This window comes from Macaca thibetana, chromosome 20, assembly GCF_024542745.1.
Source record: "Macaca thibetana thibetana isolate TM-01 chromosome 20, ASM2454274v1, whole genome shotgun sequence".
NCBI lineage: Eukaryota > Metazoa > Chordata > Mammalia > Primates > Cercopithecidae > Macaca > Macaca thibetana.
This window is the reverse complement of record NC_065597.1, coordinates 31,612,361-31,639,193: the sequence shown is the minus strand read 5'-3', so window position 1 is coordinate 31,639,193 and position 26,833 is coordinate 31,612,361. Positions and strand designations below refer to the sequence as shown.

The window sequence follows — 26,833 nt, the reverse complement described above, 5'->3', positions numbered from 1 at the left end:
TCTCCTGCCTTGGCCTCCTGAGCAGCTGGAATTACAGGCATGCTCTACCACGTCCAGCTAATTTTGTATTTTTAGTATAGACAGCGTTTCGCCATGCTGAGCAGGCTGGTCTCCAACTCCTCGAGTGATCCACCCGCCTCGGCCTCCCAAAGTGCTGTGATTACAGGCATCAGCTACTGCACTTATTATCCAATCTTAAAAAGGAAGAAGGCCAGGCATGGTGGCTCACACCTCTAATCCCAGCACTTTGGGAGGCAGGGAGGCAGGGGCAGAAGGATCCCTTAAGCCCAGGAGTTTAAGATCAGCTTGCATAACACAGTGGGACCCTGTCTCTACAAATAATAAAGTTAGCTGGGCAAAGTGGCATGCCTGTAGTCCCAGTCATGTGGAAAGCTGAGGCAGGAGGACGGCTTGAGCCCAGGAAGTCAAGGCTGCAGTAAGCCATGATCATGTCACTGTACTCCAGCCTGGGTGACAGTGAGATCCTGTCCAAAAAAAAAAAAAAAAAAATCCTGATGACCGATGAACCTTGACGACATTATGCTAAGTAAAATAAACCAGTCACAAAAGGACAAATACTGTATGATTCCACTTGTACGTGGTACTTAGAAGAGTCAGCATTCAGAGACAAAACCACCGCAGGTGCTAGGAGGCTGGTGGGAGGAATGAGAAGTCGTTTCACAGGTACAGAGTTTGAGTTCTGTAAGCTGAAAAAGTCCTGGAGATGGATGGTGGTGATGGTTATGACACAGCAACATGAATGTATTAACACTGAACCGTACACTTAAAAAATGGTATTCCAGCCAGGTGTGGTGGCTCACGCCTGTAATCCCAGCACTTTGGGAGGCTGAGGCAGGTGGATCACAAGGTCAGGAGATTGAGACCATCCTGGCTAACACGGTGAAACCCCATCTCTACCAAAACTACAAAAAAATTAGCTGGGCGTGGTGGCAGGTGCCTGTAGTCCCAATTACTCAGGAGGCTGAGGCAGGAGAATCACTTGAACCCTGGAGGTGGAGGTTGCAGAGAGCCGAGATGGCGCCACTGCACTCCAGCCTGGGCGACAGCGAGATTCTGTCTCAAAAAAAAAAAAAAAAAAAAACGAAAAGGTATTCCACCACAATTTAAAAAAACTGGGGGGAGCAGAGCCAAGGAGATCAGACCCAAAAAATGGACTGGGATGCTTGTTCACTGAGGGATAAATCAGAAACCCAAAGTAGGGGCCGGGTGCGGTGGCTCACACCTGCAATCCCAGCACTTTCGGAGGCTGAGGCGAGGGGATCACCTGAGGTCAGGGTTGAAGTTCAAGACCAGCCTGGCCAACATGATGAAACCCCATGTCTGCTAAAAATACAAAAATTGGTTGGGGGTGGTGGCAGATGCCTGTAATCGCAGTTATTTGGGAGGCTGAGATGAGAGAATCGTCTGAACCCTGGAGGTGGAGGTTCCAATGAGCCGAGATCTCACCATTGCACTCCATCCAGCCTGGGTGACAGAGTGAGACTCCGTCCCAAAAAAAAAAAAAAAAGAAAGAAACCCAAAGTGGGACACAGATTAAAGAAGGTGCTACTTACTCCCCTGTGGACACAACTTTGTGTCCAATGATCCAACTCAGGCCCATGAGAGGTAAAAACAGTCCATGAAGAATTACAGCTCCAGTTGTTGTGTACGTGCCGTGGAGCTGGGCAGGCGCAAACAAAGCCCCGATCTCTAAAATGTGAGCGAGTTGTGTTCCCAGTGCATTCTGTTGTCAGTTGGTCACAAATCTCAACGTGTCCACTAAGCGATTATATCACAACGTGTCACAGAGATAAAGCTAGGAGAGGCCGGGGTAGTGGCTCCTGCCTGTCATCCCCATACCTTGGGAGGCTGAGGTGGAAGGACTGCTTGAGCCTAGTATTTGAGACCAGGCTGAGCAATATACTGAGACCCCATCTCTGCAAGTAATCTAAAAAAGAAAGATGGGCTCTTGTTATGTTGCCCAGGCTGGTCTTGAACTCCTGGGCTCAAGTGATCTTCCCAACTCAGCTTCCCAAAGTGCTAGGATTACAGGTACGAGCTACCACACCCAGCCACCAACTTTTTTCTAAGAAAATAATTTTCTAATTTTGATACAATTCACATAACATAAAATACTCCCATTTAACGTGTACGATTCACTGGTTTGCAGTATATTCACAAAGTTGTGTAAGCATCACCATTAGCTAGTTCTAGAACATTCCATCACCCTAAAGAGGAAATTCTGTACTCACTAGCTATTACTCTCCACACCTAGCTCAGGCAATGATGAATCAATCTGCTTTCTGTCTCTGTGGATTTGCTGGCTTCTATGCTCCCTTCTGTCACTCAGCATGTGTCTTCAAAGCTTGTCCACATTGTGGCATGAGTCACAATCTGCTTTCTGTCTGTGTGGACCTGTGGCCTTCTGTGCTCCCTTTTGTCACTCAGCACGTCTTCAAGGTTTGTCCACATTGTGGCGTGAGCCAGTGCTTCATTCCCTTTATGGCCAAGCAGCATTCCAGTGCATGGACAGGCCACACTTGTTCATCCATTCCTCAGTTGTCGGGTACCTGGGTGGTTTCTTCTCTTTGGTTACTGCATGTCATGCTGCTGTGAACATTCGCACACAAGCTTTCACATAAATGCACGTGTCCATTTCTCTTGGATGCATACCTGGAGTTGAACTGCTGGGTCATACAGTGAGTAGCCAGCAGCTTCTGAGGAACTATCTTCTGAAGCAGCTGCACCGTTTTACCCTCTCACCAGCAGTGAATGAGGGCTCCAACATCTCCATATCCTTGCCAACACAACAAACTTCATTTTGTTTTTAAAATAACTTCTTGTTATTGGAGGGATCATAAACTGATGAATTTCAATTTCATAAAAACTGCAGGTAGGCAGAAACATTTAAGTCCAAATTTCTCACAACAAAGCAGCAGCAGGAGACATGATCTAGAAAACGGTAAGAATCAGCCACTTCCTCTGCATCGTATTACCTCGCTCTACAGAATAAAAATGCTTCTGAAACGAGTTATTGATAACGCCTGATTAAGCCGCAAAAATGCTGCCTTATCTAGCTTCTGCTTTCTTTTTTTTTTTTAAGAGACAGTCTCATTGTTGCCCAGCCTGGAGAACAGTGGCACGATCATGTCGCAACTGCAGCCTCAACCTCCCAGACTCAAGTGATCTGCCCCCCTCAGCACCCACCCCCTACTCCCCACGTAGCTGGACTACACGTGCGTGCCACCAGGCCCTGTTAATTTTTCATTTTTTGTAGAGACAAGGTCTCACTATGTTGCCCAGGCTGGTCTCAAACTGATTTCTTGACTGTAGAAACCTTCCACATGGTCTCACTCACTGAAACCCAAACTCAGTACTTAGTCTAACTTTGGGGGCACCACCTTCCAATTCTGACCAACCCACGTGATGTGCAGGGAGACAGGATCCTGTCTGTGTTCATCCAGGCATCTCTCAGTGAAGGGAATGAAGAGTTCCAGTAACGATCTTTCTTCATCTGTTTTGTGCTTCTGTTGTTAAATTCTGGAACTAGCTCAGCAGTGAGCCCCGAGCTCCTGGTCCAGAGTCTCCCTGCCCTGGTGGATGCTGCAGCCTCCTGCTGTCGGAACCTAAGGCCAATGCCGACTGGCTGGCCAAGCTTCTGAGTCACACTGCCACCCAGAGACCAGAGCACTGCACTGTGATGGGTGCTGATTCAAAATGACTGCAAATGTGTACACATACATGTGTACAGATTTTTCTCCATCACTTTCATACAGAAATTTGCAACACTGATGTCATTAATTCCCACACTATTATAAAAAAGAGGTCTGTTTAAATTTAAATTTTCTGAAATACCGACACTGCAAATACCAAAGCTTTTAAAAAATTGTAAGTTTACTTTCCAAAATCTACTGCACATTTCTCTGCATTCTTAGCAGTGTCTGTGACAATCTACGGCTCTAAAGTCTACTGCCCACACAGGCTTTCCCCAGTGGGGGCCCCTCACATGCATGTGTGACTTGGGCGAGTCAACTGTTTTTGCTTGGCAAAACCAAGCAAGCACACACCCATAGGAGCGAGCCTGACCCGGGGTTCCCATGAGCCCCACATCATCAGGTCATCTCTTGCACAGGGGCGTTCTCGGCTGCTCTAAGAGCACAGCCTGCCTCTGAATGATGGGGCTCTGCCACACCTCAAGGGTGTGTCCTGTCTGTCCCCGATGCTCGATTGGCTCACGTGCCTCTAAGGAGGTTGCGAACAGCTCTCTGCCCCTCAAAGACCCCCTTTCCTTCTGGCTTCACAGCTGTGTTCTGGATCCAGGAGAAGGAAGTCTGGCCTCTGGAGTAGGGGGACTTTAAGGTACTGAAGAGAGTGAATATAGCGTATTTTGTACCTTTAACCTGGCCTCTGAATGGTATGGAATTGGATATTGGTGGAAGAAGAGTGGATAATGGTGTCACAACATCTGGAAAAGAAGTACAGGAAGCTCTTGTGAGCTTTAGACGGCACACACAGGCTGGCAGTGACAAAGTCATCTATGGGCTTACAGCAAAATTGAGAGAGAGAAAAACATCTTCCCACCTCTCCAAGGGGAACGCTCAATTACAAGAAATACACCAAAACTACTGCTGCACATCAAAGATACCCTTACAAGCTGGAAATTCTCATTTCCATTTCCGAATCCCCCAAGACATTAAGCAGCGAAACAAAAAGCCCTAACATCATCAGGCTAAAGAGTTCCGCCACATTTTAAAATGGGTTAGCCCAGATTTTTCTTTTTTTTTTGAGATGGAGTCTGGCTCTGTCGCCCGGGCTGGAGTGCAGTGGCCGGATCTCAGCTCACTGCAAGCTCCGCCCCCCGGGTTTACGCCATTCTCCTGCCTCAGCCTCCCGAGTAGCTGGGACTACAGGCGCCCGCCGCCTCGCCCGGCTAGTTTTTTGTATTTTTTAGTAGAGACGGGGTTTCACCGTGTTCGCCAGGATGGTCTCGATCTCCTGACCTAGTGATCCGCCCGTCTCGGCCTCCCAAAGTGCTGGGATTACAGGCTTGAGCCACCGCGCCCGGCCTAGCCCAGATTTTTCTGACAAGATTTTCTTACACCGCCCCCTGCTGCAGCTCCTGAACTCACACCATTACTTCTACAGGAGAGAGCCCTGCTGCCTTCAGCGGCCATCTCTGGCCATTTCGAAATCCATTCCACACCAACAAACGCTTCGGACACATCTTACAGGAAAAGGGGCCATCTCTACAGAGGTGGGGAAAATGCTAATTCTGGTGTCTAGAACATTCGGCCTTATGAAAAGGACCACTTTGAAAAATGACTGATGCCATCTGCATTGTAGTTATGGGTCTGCTGCGATCGGAAGGGTCTGGGGCCACCAGTGTGAGAATGAGAATGACCAGGCTGCTCCCACCAAGGCAGTCATTAAAGTGATGAAAGCACCAATACAAGGGCCTATGGTTTACCATCAATATTGCCACTGCCACCACTACCACCACCTAGCCAGTCTTGCCCAGAGAACTGCCTTGAGCAGCGCAGGGCCCGCCAAGGTGAGCCAGCACCACAGCCCCAGAAGCTGGGGCCCCAGCTGACTGCGAGAAGGCCCCACACGCAGACAGTTACCTTTCATGAAGAACCGGCAGGTGGGACGAGGTCTCACCTTCCTGTCACTGGGGTCCTTCACTTCACCTTCTTCCAGGTCATCATCCTGAAACAGAGAACACCATCTGAACGTGGGGGAGGCATCTATCAATCAGCACTGCTTTCTCCAAACCAGAAGGGGCAGGAAGCCTGGTGTGGGACCTGGATATTGTGACAGGAAATGAATTCACGTCAATTTTCCAAACCTTAGGTCCCAGATCTGCACAGCAGGAAAGATCAGAGCGCGCCCAGCAGCTCCAAGCGTCCCGCCGCAACACCAAGGAGGAACGCCGTGCAGCACACGGGCACTCTACAGAGCAGCTCTCATGACGTTTCTCTTAACTATCAACTCTGGGCAGGAAATAGTAACACCTCAGGGTTTTAAAACTGTTAACATTTAAATAAAATTTGGAGAACAAAATATTTTATGTCCCTTAAACACAAACTTCCTCTTACAATTCTTGGGGAGGGGAGGAGTTGGGTGCCTCGGGGCAGTGATGCCAGCAGCCAAGAGTGGCCCGCCTGGAGGCTCATCCTCAGCCAGCTCCTCACCCTGGCTGTCAAGTCTTAGAACAACCCAGGAGCTCTAAGCTGGGCCTCACCCGCAGGGACCCGGATGCACAGCCAAACCTGACCCTTGCTTGGTGCTCTCCCCAAGCCACCTACTGTCCCAGGGCCTGTTCCCACAGACGTGCAGCTGAGACCCCTCCTGACACCACCCCAGCCCACGTGGGCACCAGCTGCCCACCTGACATCCCTGACACAAGACCACTCAGGATGGAAGTACTCATCACCCCCACCCGGGCCTCTTTCAGCCAGCCCTAGCGTAACCAATCTCCCTGGTCCCATGCGGCCCCTCTTGATCCCCTCCCCGTCTTCTGCACTCTGCACCCCTGCCCATCACACCCAGCCTGGTAAAAACTACTTTCTTTTTTTTTTTTTTTTTTTTTTTTGAGACGGAGTCTCGCTCTGTCACCCAGGCTGGAGTGCGGTGGCCGGATCTCTGCTCACTGCAAGCTCCGCCTCCTGGGTTTGCGCCATTCTCCTGCCTCAGCCTCCCGAGTAGCTGGGACTACAGGCGCCCGCCACCTCGCCCAGCTAGTTTTTTGTATTTTTTTTAGTAGAGACGGGGTTTCACCGTGTTAGCCAGGATGGTCTCGATCTCCTGACCTCGTGATCCGCCCGTCTCGGCCTCCCAAAGTGCTGGGATTACAGGCTTGAGCCACCGCGCCCGGCCAAAAACTACTTTCTAATGGGCTTCTCTCATTCCCTCCGCAACTCCTCCGGTCTCGCTTCACAGTGCGAAGTGCCCATTCCCAATTCCAGGTCTGACCGTGTTCTTCCCTCTCCTCTTCCTGATTATTTAACTCACTTTCAGACGGAAGCTTGAGCCCCCTTCCTTGGGGTGGTCTTCCCTGAGATCCCCCCACGACAGGTCCTCGCAGCCCCAGGCCCTACAGGTGTTGCAGCCACACCTGAGCATCCTTTTGTTAATGACACCACCACTCGCCTGGCCGAACCCTGTGCCCCACCAGAGCAGGCCCATGTCTGACAGGGCAGGCCCACCACCAAGTTGCTGGGTCCAGGCAGCATCTGGCTCACAATAAACAGTCCATAATTATCTGTTGAATGAAAAAATGCTGAAACCAAGCCCTGGATTTATGATAACCCAAACTTTTACAGCTGAAATATTTGTAACATTTTTTGGCTCAAAGATACTTGGTTATTAAAAAGTATTTTATAAGGAAAAGAACAGATTCCTGAGGGTTATATCCCTTAAGTGATCCAGCAGAATCACTTTTTAAAGAAATGATCAAATATAACCAATTAAAAAAAAAGAAATGATCAGAAAAGGCATGTTTAATTTATGCCAACTGACAGCATGCCTCTCTTCTGTGGTCTTTTAGTTTGTGTCTTTTTTTTTTTTTTGAGACGGAGTCTCACTCTGCCGCCCAGGCTGGAGTGCAGCGGCCAGATCTCGGCTCACTGCAAGCTCCGCCTCCCAGGTTCACGCCATTCTCCTGCCTCAGCCTCCCGAGTAGCTGGGACTACAGGCACCCGCCACCTCGCCCGGCTAGTTTTTCGTATTTTTTAGTAGAGACGGGGTTTCACCGTGTTAGCCAGGATGGTCTCGATCTCCTGACCTCGTGATCCACCCGCCTCGGCCTCCCAAAGTGCTGGGATTACAGGCTTGAGCCACTGAGCCCGGCCTGTGTCTTCTTCTTACTACTATTCTTACAGTAACGAGCACTGCCCTAAAATCTTAACATGGTATTCTACGTAAGATCAAATCTAAGTTAAGAACACATTCTTTGTTCCCATGAGAAAAACAAAACTCATTTGGAAAGTTCAAATCCATTCCAATCTGCCTGCCTCACTTGGAAGTGAGTGTGCAGGAGTGGAGGTGGTGAGAAGGGCTTTTCTGCATCAGGATGAACAGCAAACAAACTAGACCAGACAGAGCACTGTTTCTGCAAAGATGTAACCATTAACATTCATAGAAGCAAAAAAGAACAATGTAAGCACCTTAAGATTGGAGGAAGGACCCTGTAGCTACTACAAGTGATCAGGAAACAGACTACAGTTGCATAGTGAAGGCGCAAGACATCATTTCAACCCAAGGAACACAGACTAGGGTCTACACACTGACCCCAGTCATCCAGCCTCTACATCTGCAAGGACCAGGGGCTGTACATACTGGTGTGCTGGGCTTATGGCCCCTCTTTTAGTTAAACAAACAAACAAATAAAAATAATCCATCAATCACTCAGCAATATAATATTGTGAATTTTCAAGTAACCACCATTAACACAATGGTCTTTTAAATAATGGATGGTGGCCGGGCGCGGTGTCTCAAGCCTGTAATCCCAGCACTTTGGGAGGCCGAGGCGGGTGGATCACGAGGTCAGGAGATCGAGACTATCCTGGCTAACATGGTGAAACCCCGTCTCTACTAAAAATACAAAAAAAAAACTAGCCGGGCGTGGTGGCGGGCGCCTGTAGTCTCAGCTACTTGGGAGGCTGAGGCGGGAGAATGGCGTGAACCTGGGAGGCGGAGCTTGCAGTGAGCCGAGATCACGCCACTGCACTCCAACCTGGGAGACACAGCGAGACTCCGTCTCAAAAAAAAAAAAAAAAAAAAAAATAAATAAATAAATAAATAAATAAATAATGGATGGTTACCATGCCTTTTTTTTTTTTTTTGGAGACAGAGTCCTGCTCTGTCGCCCAGGCTGGAGTGCAGTGCAGTGGCACGATCTTGGCTCACTGCAACCTCTACATCCCAGGTTCAAGCGATTCTCCTGCCTCAGCCTCCTGAGTAGCTGGGATTACAGGTGCCCGATATCACGCCTGGCTATTTTTGTTATTTTTAGTAGAGATGGGGTTTTGCCACGTTGGCCAGGATGGTCTTGAACTCCTGACCTCAGGTGATCTGCCCACCTTGGCCTCCCAAAGTGCTGGGATTAAAGGTGTGAGCCACCACATCTGGCCTCCGTGCTCAATTTTTATTCTTACTCTACATGTGTAAATAACAAAATACTCAACCTCCCAAAATAAATAAAAAAATCACTAAACAATGGATAATTAAAACAAGTTATAAGTATCATGCAAAGAAAACTCAAGACAGGGACCCAGAGCTGAAGTTATCTGAGACTGTCATACTGGGTGTGTGGTACGCAGGAACTCCGGGCCTCCTGGTTTCCCTCATGCTGATGGCCTTCTGCTCATGTGACCCGAGCCACAGAGAGTAGGAAGCAGAGGACAAGGGGGGCCTGAGTGGACCAGCTAGCTGCAAACTGGCTTAAAAATGGATGGTGCCTGTGGGGCTCTCAGCACATACCACCTGGGACAGGCCAAGTTGACGTGGATGCTGAGGGTGAGACTAAGGAGGCACACAGGCCTCAGTGCACCCATCTGAGGTTGGGTTTCCATACTGGCACACTCCTGCTGGTGCTTCCTCACCGCAGGGGAAATACACATGTGCATAAAGGACACCAGGCTGAGTGCATTATCTACTCCAATTTTAAAAGCCTTTATAAAATTTACATGCAGTGGGGGAGAAGGCCCAGATTCAAATCCTAGGTCCAGGCTGTCGTGACTGTGAGTGTGGACAGGTCACCCGATCTGCAAAGCTCACATTCCCCTCTACACAACGGGGCAGGTGCCCCAGAGCAGGCTGCTGTGGGCTGAAGGAAAATGCTGCACCGAGAGGCCACGCGCACTGCGCTGAAAGCATGAGCAGCAAGCACTCTGCGAGTGTGCATGAGTCCTCTATTTCAAAGGAAACACCTCACTGGTAATGTGCTCAACAGGATTAACTCGGAGCAATGACACCGGTGATTTTTGCTTTCTTCTTTGTGCAGCCTTTTCCTTTCTTAGATAGAAAGAAAAGAACCCTGTGAACATGTATTACTTACACAACAAGAAAACAGTTATTTCACACTGGAGCTTCTGTACAAAGGCAGAAAAGGAAAGGGGGCCACTGCGTGCAGCTGCTGTGCCAGAGGAAGCCGAGCAGCCAGCCCGGGCACAACCTGGCACGGCCACTCAGGCCAACTATAACCTCCTGAGTCCTGGGCGTCTTGTCTATCGGATGGGGGTGAAAACACAGGCCTATCATTCCTTATCTGAAGCCTGTGGGGTCAGTGTCTTCTGAGAATTCAGAAACACTCTATTTCTGGGTCTGAAACAGTAGCCTGCGAGGTACACAGCAATTCTGGGCAGAAGTCTCGGGACCCCTCCCACAACAGGGGAGGCACGAAGCTATGAGCAGCCTCACGTCAGCTTGGGCCAGGTCTGCTACCAGGTGAGGAAAAGGTTTCAGTTCTCAGAGTTTCTGAGGCCTCAGCGCTGTAAGAACGGTGGCCTGCGCGTTTTCACGTTTCTATGCGGAACACTAACCACGCTAAGAGGCACAGAAGGCCTCTGAGCCTACTACTGATGCTATGGGGCCCTTTTCCCAAGTGTGGTACAGGCCGCTGCTTCCTGGGCTTTGGCAATAGAATGGGTGAGCTTGGCACCTTATCAGTGACACAGAAGAGAACCCCACTTGGAGAGGAAACCCACAGCCACGAGGCTCGCTGGAGAAGCTCTTCTGTAGAAAAGCTCATGGATCCAGACATAAAAGGCAGGTGGATCACAAGGGTCAGGTCGTCGAGACCAGCCTGGCCAAGACAGTGAAACCCTGTCTCTACTAAAAATACAAAAATCAGCCGGGTGGCCAGGTGCGGTGGCTCAAGCCTGTAATCCCAGCACTTTGGGAGGCTGAGACGGGCGGATCACAAGGTCAGGAGATCGAGACCATCCTGGCTAACACGGTGAAACCCTGTCTCTACTAAGAAATACAAAAAACTAGCCAGGCGAGGTGGTGGGCGCCTGTAGTCCCAGCTACTCGGGAGGCTGACGCAGGAGAATGGCATGAACCCGGGAGGCGGAGCTTGCAGTGAGCTGAGATCCGGCCACTGCACTCCAGCCTGGGCTACAGAGCGAGACTCCGTCTCAAAAAAAAAAAAAAAAAAATCAGCCGGGTGCGGTGGCAGGTGCCTGTGATCCCAGCTACCTGGGAGGCTGAGGCAGGTGAATGCTTGAACCCGGGAGGCAGAGGTTGCAGTGAGCCAATATTGCACCACTGCACTCTAGCCTGGGCAACAGAGCAAGACTCTGTCTGGGGGAAAAAAAAAAAAGGAAAGCTGGATTATTTGAACAGGATAAAATACTAAAGACCATGTGCAAAGAAAATGCTCCAAAAGGTGGACTGAGAGCTACCAATGATGACAGGAGTCATGTGGCCCACCCACGCGGGACGCAGTCCACTGTGCTGCTGGCTGGCTGGGAGGCCACTCTACAAATGTAGGGGGTCCTCAATAAGAGGAGAATGGAATAAAATGGGCACCCTACCCTTTCCAAGGGCCAGTGTGCTCCAGGTGACGGAAAGTCTGCTAACCAAATGATAAGTCAGACATAAACACAGAGCACGGAGTGAGCACAAGAGCGGGTGGACAGACCCAGGCCAGGCCTCTAAACTGTAACGGCAAATCAGAGCCCCCCAGGCTGGAAGGAGCTTGTCATCTCCCAGCAGGAAAGGTGGCTCTGGGGAGGGACTAGACGTGTAGGAGAAAGAAAAGAGAGGCTGCCACATGGCATGAGTGGGTCAGGGTGGGCTCCACACACTCTTCAGGGGGATGGCAGGAGCAGAAACACAAGGCCTGCTGCACCCGGCTGGTCTGCCATGCCGCTTCCTGAACAGGTAAGAGATCAGTGACTGAAGGTAAGCTGGCGTCAGGGACACCCTCACCCACACCACAAATGAGTCAGGTGCTGCAAGCAGCTGGTCCTGGAAACTTTCCTCCGCACCACGTGGGCCAGTGGCACTTCTAGAAGATACTTGTATCTGAGGGTGTTCTGGCAGCACACCACACACAGATTCAAGGCCTTAGGCACAAGCTATGTGGTTTAGACAATGAATTTCAAGGGCTTATTGTACAAATTGATGTCCCAATCAAGGAAAGTGTACCCCAGAATCAGTTCACCTGTACCAGTGACCCAAAATCTAAAAGGGACATGTGCCAAGAGAAGAGAAAGCGCTTCTGAAGAAGAATGACAAATCAGGCCAGGGCAGTGGCTTGGCACTTTGGGAGGCCCAGGTGGGCGGATCACTCGAGGTCAAGAGTTCAAGACCAGCCTGGGCAACATAGTGAGATCCCATCTCTATTTTTTAAATTAAAAGCAATAAAATTAAATTACAAAATTAAGAAAAAAAGAAGAGAGTGCTAAATCAAATGGGTCTCTAGACTTTGCCACTCAGTTGTTCCTGGCATCCAGTAAACCAGGGTGCCAAGGGGCAGGCCACGAGAGCCTCTGGGCGGAGCAGCCCCTCTCCCAACTGGGCCGGTAAGATCCTGCTGGGATGTGGAATGCTATAAGGCCTCCGAAACATCCATTTGCGAAGGTACAGGCCAAAGAGCACACCTCTTCCACAGAGAAACATCCGGGTAGTTGACCTGACACCAGGGCTCTGCCTGAAGGCAACGAGAAAAAAGGCCTTCTAGAAAGGACACTTTCCAACACACGCAGAGGCTGCTTTCCAGGGACTGAAAGGAAAGGGGACTTAGCCAAAGGCCTGGTGGGAAGCCGACTGCTCATGGACCCAGCGCACCCCAGGGCTCCCAGTCCATCAGAGAAACGCAGCCAGAGACAGAGAAGGGAGCAGGGTGCGGTGCAGGAATGCAGCAGGGCCTCCGAGAAAGAGAGGCAGGCACAGGAGGTATGCTTGGTGGAGATGCAACAGAGATACAAGAGTGGACGACAGGCTTGGAACTGGGCCCAAGAGGAGGAAAAAGCTGGAAGGAGCCGGACTGGCAGCCCTTCATGCTGCCAGTGGCGCGTACCTCTGCTGGGTCCTTCCCGCAGGATGGAGGGCTGATGCTGCTCACGTGAACTCACCTCCATCTGTGACGGGCTCCTGAGTGTGACTTTCCACTCACTGCCGCTTCACGTTACAAAGGCTCTCACCTTCAGTGTGCCCCGGGCAAGTGGGATTCCTCCACTGACTAGCTGCTCACCATGTGCCAGGCCCCAGGGAGATAGGGGAACCAGCCAGGTAGCCCCCAGTCTTAGGAAACATGTTCTTGGGAGTAGGGGAAGCAGCAGGTGCACACACACACACACACACACACACACACACACACACACACGAACCTGTGCCACGACGGACAGGCAGGGGCAACAGAGAAACAGCCTACTCAAATGCTGAGGCTGACACATAAAGGATGGAGGAGCCTGAGATACCGCTGGGTGTGGGAACAAGAGGAGGCTACGGGAGCCCCTGGGGCAAGCAACCCAGGGGCCTGAAGTCAAATGTGCTCTCACGGGGGCTGAACGCAGCATTCACAGCACTGCCCGTGTTGGGCAGAGGCCTGCTGCCCCCACAACAGGAGTGCACTCTGCTCTGCCCAGTCACACTCAGCATGTGGCACAGCAAGGTCCACCTGTGCTGGTGTCCAGGAGCACAGACCTGTGGGGAATGCGGGGCACTGGAGGCCGTCTGTGCTGTGGGAGGGAACCTGCCTCCCCGGTTGCTGAGGGAGCTGTGCTGGGGTTTCCGCAGCAGCACCTTGCCCTCACAAGATGCTGCCAAGCAGGGCAGGCAGGGTCTAGGTGGGCAAAAATGGCAAACAGCGTTTTCTTCCATGCGCTGTGTCTAGGGAAAACCAGCACATCCAGGCCTTTGGCAGCCAGGGCCCTTCTCTAGGCCCGCTGGGCTCAGCCCATCTACCGCACCGTCCGCACACATGGTGCACCATCGAGAACTCACAGTATGCCCCGCAGACATGGCGTTTCAGGACCACTATGGGGACCCTTGACCTGTCTGATGAATCTCCCCCAAGACTTAAGGGTCCACAGCCAGTCCTCTTAAGAGGAACTGGAGCATGCCAGAGCCCTGGGTGCAGGGCCTGCTGCACTCCCAGTGGTGGTGTGCAGACAGGGCTATTATCCCAGGACACCAAAAACTCAAACTCATGGGCATCCTCAACCCAACCAGTTCACCCAAATTGATGAACTTGAATCTCACTGTGTCTCCTCTTTCCCTCTGCCAGCCCTGGGGTAGCTCTCTTCTTGCAAAAAAAAAAAAAAAAAAAAGAAAAAGAAAAAAAAAGCACTAGCTGAGTAGACCACCTCCTACGTTTAGTTGTGAAAAAATGAAACATCTAAAACTCTAAGCTTGTAGGCACACACACGTCCCATAAAGTTAGATGAGCAATACTTCAAACCCTATAAATTACTGAGCACTGTCACAGCTATCAGCTATAGCCAAAAAGTCACATCCAAACGTGGACTGAGAGCACGCACACCAACATGCTACTGGAGAAGCATGGCACTTGCCGGGCGTGGTACCTCACACCTGTGATCCCAGCACTGTGGGAGGCTGGGATGGCCGGATCACCTGAGGTCAGGAGTTTGAAACAAGCCTAGCTAACATGGCGACACCCCATCTCTACCAAAAATACAAAAATTAGCCAGTGGTGGCAGGTGCCTGCAATCCCAGCTACTCAGCAGAGTGAGGCAGGACAACTGCCTGAACCTCAGGGGCAGAGGCTATATACGGAGCTGAGATGGCGTCACTGCACTGCAGCCTGGGTTAGAGTAGACTCTGTCTCAAAAAAAAAAAAAAAAAAAAAAAGCGGCATTGCACTCAAGGCAAACCGGTGGTTACACATCTAACTGGCAACCTTTACCTGCCTCAACCCAGACCATGAGATCAAACAAATACTCTCTCTTTTCACTGTAATGACTCCCAATAAGCAGAACCCCCTTCCCTGGGATCCTTCAAAAACAAAAGCGCTGCCACCGCCCCCCACCACCACCGCCCCCGCCGCCACCCCCACCGCCGCCCCCGCCGCCGCCCCCGCCGCCCCGCCCCCCCCCCCCCCCACCGCCGCCCCCTCCGCCCCCCGCCGCCCCCACCGCCACCGCCTCTCCGCCACCACCACCGCCACCTCCACCACCACCGCCACCGCCACCACCACCACCCAATTCAGTTCAACTGCTCTGCCCCTTGCTCAGCTCCTTTGAGTTCAATAGCTCTGGAAAGTATCACTCAGGAGGACTTTGGGCTGTTTCTCTGGAAACACTCATAATTTTTCCAATGGCATCAACTGCCAAGAAAAGCCCACCTACCCAGATCTAGGATCACAGATAGTACTACCTTCCCCTCAACCTGAAGGCCGCATTAATTTAACGTACAAAAAAGTGTGCTGACTTTGTCAAGCTGAGGTGCCCACAACGGTCTTTTCAGGGATCCCTCCAAAGAGGCCTGGCCCAGCTGGTGCCCTCTCCAGAGGTCAGGCTCTAGGGCCAGTGTAAGAATGCCTAGAAGAACATCCACAACCAGATGGAAACTTTCCTCATTCTTTTCAGTCCAAAAACCTGACAAGAGTGGAAACCCACGCAGTTTCTGGTTGAGTGCTAACTCGAGTATCACTTGAAGACGGCAAAGACAAGGGAAGACATTAACCCTTCACTCCTAGAACCTAAAAAAACTGGGTGCTAGGTCGGTCTTTTACTACAACCCAAACAATCCCACCAGCTGGCCGGCCGAGGGCCATGGAAACTCTGCTGGCAGCTTCTGGAGCTGCCTATTCTCATTCTTGATTTCCAATTCTTTCTCGATTTTCATTCTTCCTTTCCAATCACTATGGGACTGACCCCAAAACAAGCCTCTCATTCTCCTGCACCATCCCTAGTAACAAAATCACTAAATCAGTCCCACACAGAGTCCCTCCTTCCCGGCACTGGCCTGTGTCAGGAGCTGGGGAGGATGCCCTGCGACGCTCTGCCCCATCATACTCACGTCTATTTCCCCGTCATCGATCTCTCCATCATCGTCCTCTTTCTTTTTCTCCTTGGCAGCCTCTGGGGATTCCTTTTCTCCCACGCTCTGAACACCAGCCTTCCCCTCCTCCCTGGGAGCGCCTTCGCCCTTCTCCTCCTCATCCTCAGCCCCCGCTTTCTCGGCCTCGTCCTCCTGGACGGCGGGAGCCGGCTCCTCGGGGACCTCCTCATCGTAGTCTAGCTCATGCTCGTCCAGCTCCCTGGTGACTGAGGAGGCCTCGTCCCTAAGGTCGCTTGTCCTGTCTTCCTCCCCGTCGTCCCCCTCCTCCTCGCAGGGGGGGCTGGTCGGGCCCCGGCTCAGCTCATTCACCTCCGAGTCCTGCTCTTGGGATTTAGGCTCACTGGCCCGGTCCTCGTCGGAGTGGTTATCTTCCTCCTCCTGGCTCAGCCCCCTGGCTGCACTCTCCTCATCCTCCAGATCAGAAGCCCTCACCCCCGCCCCGTCCAAATCCTGATCGGACCCGCTGTCCCTCAGAATGTCGTCGTCCGAGAGCCCCTGTGGCTGCTCTTCATCCTCTGGAGAGCGAGGATCCCGTTCAGGGCTCTCGGCCACATCCATCGGTACCCACGGTTCTGCAAAAGAGAGAATACAGATTGGCAGCCTTTACCAAAATGGAAAACAAACCTTGTCCCCACTTTCCTGGCCTGAAGAAGCAGGACTTCCACATTGCTTGGCCCCACACGGCTCTGCCCCAAATCCCACACTCCACTCTGCAGAGAAAGACAAGCCATAACTCCACTCCACAAGGCTAGACTCTGCTCAGCTAACCTGGGTGTTAAGTGCCTCCCGTTTTTAGCAATTGGGCAAAATGAGATGTGGCAGAATGAGACACAGCCCGGCCTAGTCCTCCCCCATTCAAGGGCAGCCCACACAAGTTAACAGAAAGTGAGCAACAAGATACAGACTGCAAAGGACAGCGGTTTGAATTCTTAAGAGTATTAACTTTTGAAATTCAAGATAAACTGTATCATAGAACGAGGCAGCAAAACTGCAGGCCCAGGTCTCACCATTTTTCTGGAGTCATCCTGAAGCAGGAACCTGGGCTACCCTTTGGCAGTTTCTAAGTCTGGAGCCTTTTCTGTTACTGAACACAATTCTCAAAGGCCAGCCTCTGATGGACTCCCAGAATCCCTTGGCTGCCCTTAGCAATGCAGGCTCAGAGCCCTGCCTATGTGTTCACTGGCACCCTCCAGCACGTGTTGAGAGGGCCGTGTTCACCTGCTCAGCAACTCACACACCTAAGGTGAGAACCCCTCTTCCCACACGGGTAGCTGTTGTAGAAATGAACTCTGCCAGGAAGCTTTACACATTTACATACTGTGTATATGCAAAAGACGAGGCTGGTCAGGTATGGTGGCTCGCATCTATAATCCCAGCACTTTGGGAGGTTGCAACGGGAAAATCATGTGAGCCCAGGAGTTCGAGACCAGCCTGGGCAACATGGTGAGACCCTGTCTCTATAAAAAAAATGCTAAAATTCACAGGGTGTGGTGGCACGTGCCTGTATTTCCAGCTACTTGGGAGTCTGACGCAGGAGGATCGCTTAAGCCCAGGAGGTGGAGGCTGCAGTGAGCTAAGACTGCGCCACTGCGCTTCAGCCTGGGCAGCAGAGTGAGACCAATCTCCAAAAAAACTCAAAAAACAAAAAAAAGGGCCGGGCACGGTGGCTCACACCTGTAATTCCAGCACTTTGGGAGGCCGAGACGGGCGGATCGAGGTCAGGAGATCGAGACCATCCTAGCTAACATGGTGAAACCCCATCTCTACTAAAAATACAAAAAAATCAGCCAGGCGTGGTGGCAGGCGCCTGTAGTTCCAGCTACTCAGGAGGCTGAGGCAGGAGAATGGCGTGAACCCGGGAGGTGGAGCCTGCAGTGAGCCAAGATCACGCCACTGCACTCTAGCCTGGGCAATAGAGCGAGACTCTGTATCAAAAAAAAAAAAAAAAAAAGACAGGGTAATTTCAGATTTCATTCCTATTTTTACTAATCCAGATTTAATTACAAAGTGAATATTTTCTAGTTTCCCACCTTAAAAACTTGTAGAAAGTACACTGCTACCAATGCTTAAAAGTGGACAGTGTAAGACAGGCAGGAAGGTGTCGAACAGCAACACTAACCTGGCAAACACTTGCCACACCACCACCCCCAGGGCAGCCGGTCACCACCGAGTGAGTGTGGAGCGGCAGGGACAGTGCCAGGTCAGTGGCCACCCAACTTTTCAGTCCATGAGGCTGTTAAAAAAACGCATGTCACAGTCACACTGCTTGGCATCTCAGTAAGGGCTGGAAACAGATTACTCATCTCAAGATAACCACGGAAGCAGCAAGTCATACACATACACATTTATATGTCTTGGGTCTCAAAGAACCGTATACACTAAAGATAAAAATATGCATCTTTTAAATTTTATACTTTTAATACGACAACCTGTTTAAAGATGCACAGTATCAAGAGTTGGTATCTAAACCCACAGTTAAACTTTTTTTTTTTTTTTTTTTTTTTGCTGTTAGTGGAAATCATTAAGATTAAGTTGGCCGGGCGCGGTGGCTCAAGCCTGTAATCCCAGCACTTTGGGAGGCCAAGACGGGCGGATCATGAGGTCAGGAGATCGAGACCATCCTGGCTAACATGGTGAAACCCCGTCTCTACTAAGAAATACAAAAAACTAGCCGGGCGTGGTGGCGGGCGCCTGTAGTCCCAGCTACTCGGGAGGCTGAGGCAGGAGAATGGCGTGAACCCGGAAGGCGGAGCTTCCTGTGAGCTGAGATCCGGCCACTGCACTCCAGCCTGGGCGACAGAGCGAGACTCCGTCTCAAAAAAAAAAAAAAAAAAAAAAGGCCGGGCGCGGTGGCTCACGCCTGTAATCCCAGCACTTTGGGAGGCCGAGGCGGGCGGATCACAAGGTCAGGAGATCGAGACCACGGTGAAACCCCGTCTCTACTAAAAATACAAAAAATTAGCCGGGCGCGGTTGTGGGCGCCTGTAGTCCCAGCTACTGGGGAGGCTGAGGCAGGAGAATGGCGTGAACCCGGGAGGCGGAGCTTGCAGTGAGCCGAGATCGCGCCACTGCACTCCAGCCTGGGCTGGGCGACAGAGCGAGACTCCGTCTCAAAAAAAAAAAAAAAGATTAAGTACACATTAGATGCTGGGCGCGGTGGCTCATGCCTATAATTCCAGCACTTTGCGGGGCTGATGTGGGCAGATTACGAGATCAGGAGACTAAGACCATCCTGGCTAACACAGTGAAACCCCGTCTCTACTAAAAATACAAAAACAAAATTAGCCAGGCATGGTGGTGGGTGCCTGTAGTCCCAGCTACTTGGGAGGTTGAGGCGGGAGAATGGCGTGAACCCGGGAGGTGGAGCTTGCAGTGAGCCGAGATTGTGCCACTGAACTCCAGCCTGGGTGACAGAGCGAGATTCTGCCAAAAAAAAAAAAAAAAAAAAGAGAGAGAGAGACACATTAGAACAAATTGGCCAGGTGCGGTAGCTCATGCCTGTAATCCCAGCACTTTGGGAAGCTGAGGTGGGCGGATTACTTGAGTCCAGGTGTTCTAGACCAGCTTGGGCAACATAACAAAACCCGGTCTCTACAAAAAATACAAAAATTAGCTGGGTTGGCCGGGCGCGGTGGCTCAAGACTGTAATCCCAGCACTTTGGGAGGCCGAGACGGGCGGATCACGAGGTCAGGAGATCGAGACCATCCTGGCTAACACACTGAAACCCCGTCTCTACTAAAAAATACAAAAAACTTAGCTGGGCGAGGTGGCGGGCGCCTGTAGTCCCAGCTACTCGGGAGGCTGAGGCAGGAGAATGGCGTAAACCCGGGAGGTGGAGCTTGCAGTGAGCTGAGATCCGGACACTGCACTCCAGCCTGGGTGGCAGAGCGAGACTCCGTCTCAAAAAAAAAAAAAAAAAAAAAAAAAAAAAAAAAAAATTAATTAGCTGGGCGTGATAGGGCACCTGTCATCCCAGCTACTTAGAAGGCTGAGGAGGATCACTTGAGCCTAGGAGGTTGAGGCTGCACTTCAGCCTGGGTGACACAAGACCCTGTCTCAAACAAAAACCAAAACGCCAAAAAAACCCCCACATCTGGCCAGGTGTGGTGGCTCACGCCTGTAATACTAGCACTTTGGGAGGCCAAGGCAGGTGGATCACCTGAGGTCAGGAGTTCAACACCAGCCTGGCCAACATGGTGAAACCCGGTCTCTACTAAAATACAAAAATTAGCCGGTTATGACGGTAGGTACCTGTAATTCAAGCTACTTGGGAGGCTGAGACGGCAGAATCGCCTGAACTTGGGAGACAGTGGTTGCAGTGAGCCGAGATCACACCACTGCACTCTAGCCTAGGTGGTGCTAAGCGAGACTCCGTCCCAAAAGAAAACCTAAATCATTCATCACTTCCTAAAAACTAAATGGGCCAGGGGTGGTGGCTCACGGCTGTAATTCCAGCACTTTGGAAGGCTGAGGCGGGTGGATCACCTGAGGTCAGGAGTTCAGGACAAGCCTGGTCAACATGGTGAAACCTTGTCTCTACTAAAAATACAAAACAACAGCTGGGCGTGGTGGCGGGCACCTGTAATCCCAGCTACTCGGGAGGTTGAGGCAGAATTGTTTGAATTCCGGGGGCGGAGGCTGCAGTGAGCCGAGACCACACCATTGCACTCCAGCCTGGGCGACAGAGCGAGACTTCGTCTCAAAAAAAAAACCCTAAATGATTAGCAATAACATAAATTCACAAACCAACCAATCCATTCTAAGTCACTTGAAAGCAGACAGTTCTGAAAATGATTCACTTTTCGGTTTTCTAACTACACTATCCAGTTACTACACAGAGGCAGGACTACTGGGAGGAATTATTAAAAAGTCAGTCCTAAGCCAGGAGTGGTGGCAAGTGTCTGCAATCCCAGCTGCTTGGGTGGCTGAGGTGGGAGGATCAGTTGAACCCAAGAGTTCAAGTCCAGCCTGGATAACAGGGTGAGACCGTCTTTCTCTTAATCAAAGGTAGTCCTAAACTGGTATACACTGCCAAAAACGGAAAAGCCAAGGAGTCGCTCCCCAAACAGCATCACAGGGGCGCTTGCTGCACAGAGCATTTCTGCAGCCCAAGGCAACAAAGGCAAGGATGAAAAGCACCAGGGTCGCTAAGGCCTCTACGCTCTCACTGTTCAAGAATCAGAGTGCATGTGGGGTTGTAGCAGTAAGTCACCAGTGGCAAACTGGCAATTCTCTCTCTTGCCTAGCTAATGACGTTAGTAACATCCTATACTATCTTTGTACAATTTTTTTTTTTTGAGACAGAGTCTCACTCTGTTGCCCAGGCTGGAGTGCAGTGGCTGGATCTCAGCTCACTACAAGTTCCACCTTCCGGGTTTACGCCATTCTCCTGCCTCAGCCTCCCGAGTAGCTGGGACTACAGGCGCCCGCCACCTCGCCTGGCTAGTTTTTTGTATTTTTTAGTAGAGACGGGCTTTCACCGTGTTAGGCAGGATGGTCTTGGCCTCCCAAAGTGCTGGGATTACAGGCTTGAGCCACCGCGCCCGGCCTCTTTGTACAATTTTTATGACAATGTATAAACATCTTCCTCATAGAAGGGCAGGTAGTTTACATCTCCCCAGCTGCCGAAGTGGAGCACCTGGTACCCAGCAGGATGTCCCAAGCTGAACCCAGACCTGAAATGTGACAAATTCTGATTCTCATGTTTTATAGTCTAATGTCAACCTTGCAAACAAAGTGATCTCTTAAATAAACTGACTTTTATGCAAAACTAAACGTCCCCTCAAACTAGTTTTAAAAAATCACACAATTGGCTGGGTGTGGTGGCTCATGCCTGTAATCCCAGCACTTTGGGAGGCTGAGGCGGGTGGATCACGAGGTCGGAAGTTCGAGACCAACTTGGCCAAAACACAGTGAAACCCCGTCTCTACTAAAAATACAAAAATTAGCTGGGCGTGGTGGCACGTGCCTGTAGTCCCAGCTACTCAGGAGGCTGAGGCAAGAGAATCACTCAAACCCAGGAGGAGGAGGTTACAGTGAGCCCAGATCGTGCCACTGCACTCCAGCCTGGGCAACAGAGTGACACTCCATTTCAAAAAATAATAATAAGGTGCCAGGAAAAGAAACGTAGCCTCGTAAGTGTAGACAATGAAATGAAAAGCGTAGACACGGGTGTCAGCAGACAAGTCTCAACTGACACCTATGTTTGCAATTCGTGCTCAGTTTGGTCTTCGTACACTATCACTCTATAACTGAAGATTCTCAGCATGATTTAGAACTAAATCCTTAGCCCTCCGATTCACCAGATGGGTAAGCTTGCCTAAGGAATGAAGTAACAAGTACCCGTCATCCCAACTCTGTTGCTTTCTGCATTTGGCAGATGATACTTGATAAATATTTGTTGATACATGACAAAAGTCTCATTACTTGAGGAACTACCTGTTGCCTACCAGAAAGGAATTGAAAATAAGTGCCCAGGAGGAGGAGGTTGCAGTGAGCCAAGATCGTGCCACTGCACTCCAGCCTGGGCAACAGAGTGAGACTCCGTCTCAAAAAATAATAGTAATAATAAAGACTAGGTGCTACCTCCCTTCCAAGCAGTCCCTCTGGGAGGATGCACAGACTCCAATGGCACTGCTGAAATGCAGAGCATTTGGGAACCTTCTCATTTCGAATGACCTTCCAAGCCTGAAGAAGTCTTCTGGTGTTCTCCGTGGTGGCAAATCTTCCTCCTCTCAAGCTAGTCTCTGATAAGTGCTGCAAGTCAGAGTCTCACCTGATAAGGTAAGTTACCAACCACATAAGACAACTTTTGGTCAAACCTGGAGGGTGACTACTGAATAAAACTGATTTTCCCATATGACTACATTTTTACTACCAAAACAGGAGTTCTAAAGAGGTTTTGGCAAAGAAGCACCAATGAAATACAAGCACAACATTTTGGGACAGTTACTTTCAACAGAGCAGTCCCTATTTGAATGCCTGAGTTCTGGAACATCTGGTTAAAATTCTGACTCATAACCTCACGGGCTTACAATATCTAAATGAAAGTTATCAAGGTTGGTGACAGACCCCACTCGCAAACTGACCAAGCTTGACCACTAAACTGCTTGATAAGGAGGTACTCACCTTGAGATGCTCTGTAGCCGTGACAAAATACAAATCTCTTGAAACACGATCTAGGCCACAGGTTAACTTACCTGTTTGCTTTCTGGAGTGACTCCACAAAGCTTTCTTACAACATTTCAGCATGTCCCACCTAAAATGGGAGAGGAGTTTCCGGCTTTGGGACACATTTGACCGGTTCCAGGGCTGGCTGGGTTCCATACTGCCCTTAGATAGTAAAATTATCAGGCAAAGACTCTCCTCCCAAGGCTGGGAAGCGGGATTCAGCCGAGGTCAAGGCTCACCAGGAGAATCTCAACAACTGAACGGGAAAGGACCACTCTACAGACAACAAGCTGGAAGTGAGTCTCAGGAGAAATGACGAGCGCCTTGCTACACCCCAAACGGTACTGCAGATGCCAAACACTCTCTTCTTCCATTTTCCCAAACGGGTCTGAAGAATGACCTACCCTTGCAAATGAGTTAGCGGAACAAAGCTCATTTAAAACGGCCACTCTAACCGGCAAACTCAGCTGTCACAAAGTAGTCAGGAAAACTTAATTTTTGGCAGGAGCAAGGCTGTAAGTTTCGGTTCTTCCAGCATTATATCTGCAGTTAGTTTATATAAAGGACCCAGCACCTCTGATCTCCTGATCCAAGGGGCAAGGAAGTTACATACTCCTAAGAGACCGGCGCGCGTCTTGGGGCAACCACCACGTCCAACCTGTGCACACTCCGAAGCTGCGGCGCAAGTTCCAGGAGGCTCATGAAGAGCTCAAAGTTCTCCGAAGAGCCCAGAAACAGCAAGGGCTGACCTATTCCGGAGGTTAACCTGGGCGCCTCTCACCGCCCCTTAGCGGGCGGCACACATGTGCCACGCGAGTGGCCCGGAAGAGAAATGACAGCTTCAGGAAAATAAACTCCGCCGCGGGGCGCGGAGGCAGCGCGCGAGGAGCTCAGGCGCTGAGGGCGCCCCAGGACCGCGGGGCCGCTTACGGACGGAACGCGGGGTGGTGCCTGTCTCAAGGTCCCCCTCCCTTGGCCCAAGGGCCAGTCTTCGGTCGGCGGGTCCGCACGGCCGGAGGCGCGCCAGGGTCCCGGGCCTCACTCCCGCCGCCGCCGCCGCCTCGGCGGCCTCCTCCTCCCGCCGCCGCCGGCCCGGCCTCCCGCCGCCCGCCCGGCCCCCGCTAACCTCAGCGCTAGGACGGAGAGGGGGCCACGGCTCTGCTGGAGTCGGAGCGGCGTGGAGAAGACGTCCCTTGGCCCTTCCGTTCCTCACAGGCTCTGGCTCCAGGCTCGACGCGGGCGGAACAAACGGGCTCCACTACCCGCGGGGGCCGGCCATTGTGCGACGTCATCAGGCCGCGACGGTCGTCCTACGGCCGGCGGGCTTCCCTCCCTCGCCCCGCCCCCTCCAGTTTCCTTCCGGCCTCCGCGCGGCTCCGCCCCCGCGGCGCGCGCCCGGACGCGCGCGCGCCCGCCGAGCCCCCGCTACAGCGCAGGCGCCACAGGGAATTCGCTCCTCGGGAGCGGGAGTCCGGCTCCGCGCCTGCGCACAGGGCTCCCCGTGGCCGCCGGGTCACGTGACGGGGCTCTGGCTCGGCTGGTGGGTTCTTCATCCCTGGGGGATGATCGAGTTCATCAACGCGGAAAACTTAAAGCGGTTTTCGTCGGGCTGATATCTCCTGCTTTATTGAATGTTGATATTAAATGCTTAGCTCCGGAATTATTTTTTCAGGTATCGACTTTAGATTAAAAGCCTAACAATTCTTACCTTTCCCATGGGCCGCCCGGCTCCCCGCGCGGTTCAACGCGAGCAGCGCCAGCAAGGGGACCTGTCCCGTGTCCTGCTCATCGCGGCGTCCCCCGGGCGCGTCCACAGCCTGGGACGTCCAGGGGCTGCAGCGGTGCGAGCTGCTCTAGAGACGGAGGGCCCGGCCCAAGACCAGGGGCCCACGGTTTCATCCTGCACTGTCCCCTGCCAACGATGTGGCTGGTCCTGGGGGTCACAGGACTTCGCCCACCCCATCTTCCTCCATATCCCCAGGGTGGAAACAAGGGAGCGAGATGTGGAGGAACTGATGAACAGACAAAATGCGGCCTGTCCATGCAGTGGAATGTGAGTCAGCCATCCAGAAGAGTGAAGTTCAGACCCGTGCCACAACGTGGGTGAACCTTGGAAACATATTAAGTAAAGCAAGCCAATCACAAAAGGACAAATACTGTGCGACTCCATGCTATGGACCGAGTTCTGTCCCCCTAACATTTGTATGTGAAGCCGTAATCCCCAATGTGACTGTGTTTGCAGAAAGGGCCTTTAGAGAATTAAGGTTAAATGAGATTATAAGGGTGGGATCCTGATCTGATAGGATTCGTGTCCTTGGAAGACGTACCACAGACGTGGCCCTGTGGCTCACGCCTGTAATCCTAGCACTTTGGGAGGCCAAGCTTGGAGTACCACCTCCTCCAGGAGTTTGAGGCCAGCCTGGGCAACAAAGCAAGACCCCTGCCTCTACAAAAAAATTAACAGGACATGGTGGTACATGCCTGTGATCCCAGCAACTTGTTATGGTTATGTAAGAGGAGTGTGAATTCCACCCTGGTGATTTTGGTCGTGTCAGGAGCAGCCCTGTAACGCGAGTTGGCGCCTTCTGTAGGCTTTATGTGTCGGTAAGACAGTCCCACCCAGCAACGGCCAGTTGACAAACATAAACCTGCATGGACATTACCATCCATGCAAAGGAGCAGCCGGCACCGGCTGTGACCGACACGTGCCTGGCTGCGATCTGAGTTTCATGAACAGTAAACTCTGTTGATCACAGCCTCTTTGGAAAACAATGTCAGTTTAAAAGAAGAAGTGCCCTGTGACCAGCCGTGCCACCCTCAACAGGGTTCTTCAAGTGGGGCCCAGGCAAGCAGCCTCAGTATCACTAGGGGTTGTTAGGAATGTGCTTTCCTGGGCCCTGCCCCAGAATGGCTGCACCAGCGACTGGGGTCCGTGAAGAGCTCTCAGGGGATTCTGATGCCTGATGGCACAGGTGGGCCACCGGACTGCGGTGTCATCTGCCCATGGGCATGAGATATGAAGAAGGACATAGCAGGTCTGTTAGTCATAACTAAAAGAACAAAGGGAAAAACCGGAAAACCACCCAGATGTCGATCAACAGATGATTGTAAGTTTTTGTTTTTTTTTTTTGAGACGGAGTCTCGCTCTGTCGTCCAGGCCAGAGTGCAGTGGCGCGATCTCTGCTCACTGCAAGCTCCGCCTCCCGGGTTCACGCCGTTCTCCTGCCTCAGCCTCCCGAGTAGCTGGGACTACAGGCGCCCGCTACCTCGCCCGGCTAATTTTTTGTATTTTTAGTAGGGACGGGGTTTCACCATGTTAGCCAGGATGGTCTCGATCTCCTGACCTCGTGATCCGCCCGTCTCGGCCTCCCAAAGTGCTGGGATTACAGGCGTGAGCCACCACTCACCATGCCTGGCGATTGTAATATTGTAATAGTAATCTGGTACAACATTGGCAACCTTGTGGTTGTTAAAAATGCTAATACATGAACCTCCAGTGTGTATACACATATATAAATAAAAGGGTGAAGACCATCTGTAATGTTGAATGACAAAGGCAAGTGCAGAAGCAGATAGGGTGGGCACATTTCTTTTCTTTTTTTTTGAGACAAAGTCTCGCTGTGTTGC

General features: G+C 51.4%; 1 protein-coding gene across 2 annotated transcripts in view; it reads right to left on the bottom strand.

The window, feature by feature from the left end:
• ZC3H18 (zinc finger CCCH-type containing 18) overlaps positions 1–24,532 on the bottom strand; it is a 69,061-nt gene extending 44,529 nt beyond the window's left edge. Inside the window, exons 1-4 of one of the 2 annotated variants that reach the window (XM_050773610.1) lie at positions 24,333–24,532; positions 15,994–16,607; positions 5,625–5,709; positions 4,394–4,465 (exon numbers count right to left, since the gene is read on the bottom strand). In XM_050773610.1, coding sequence (XP_050629567.1) covers positions 4,394–4,465; positions 5,625–5,709; positions 15,994–16,593 — 757 coding nt within the window. In that variant the 5' untranslated portion in view covers positions 16,594–16,607; positions 24,333–24,532. The remainder of the gene's footprint in view (positions 1–4,393; positions 4,466–5,624; positions 5,710–15,993; positions 16,608–24,332) is intronic. The other variant, XM_050773611.1, reaches the window with a different exon arrangement.
• Positions 24,533–26,833: the final 2,301 nt, after the last annotated feature.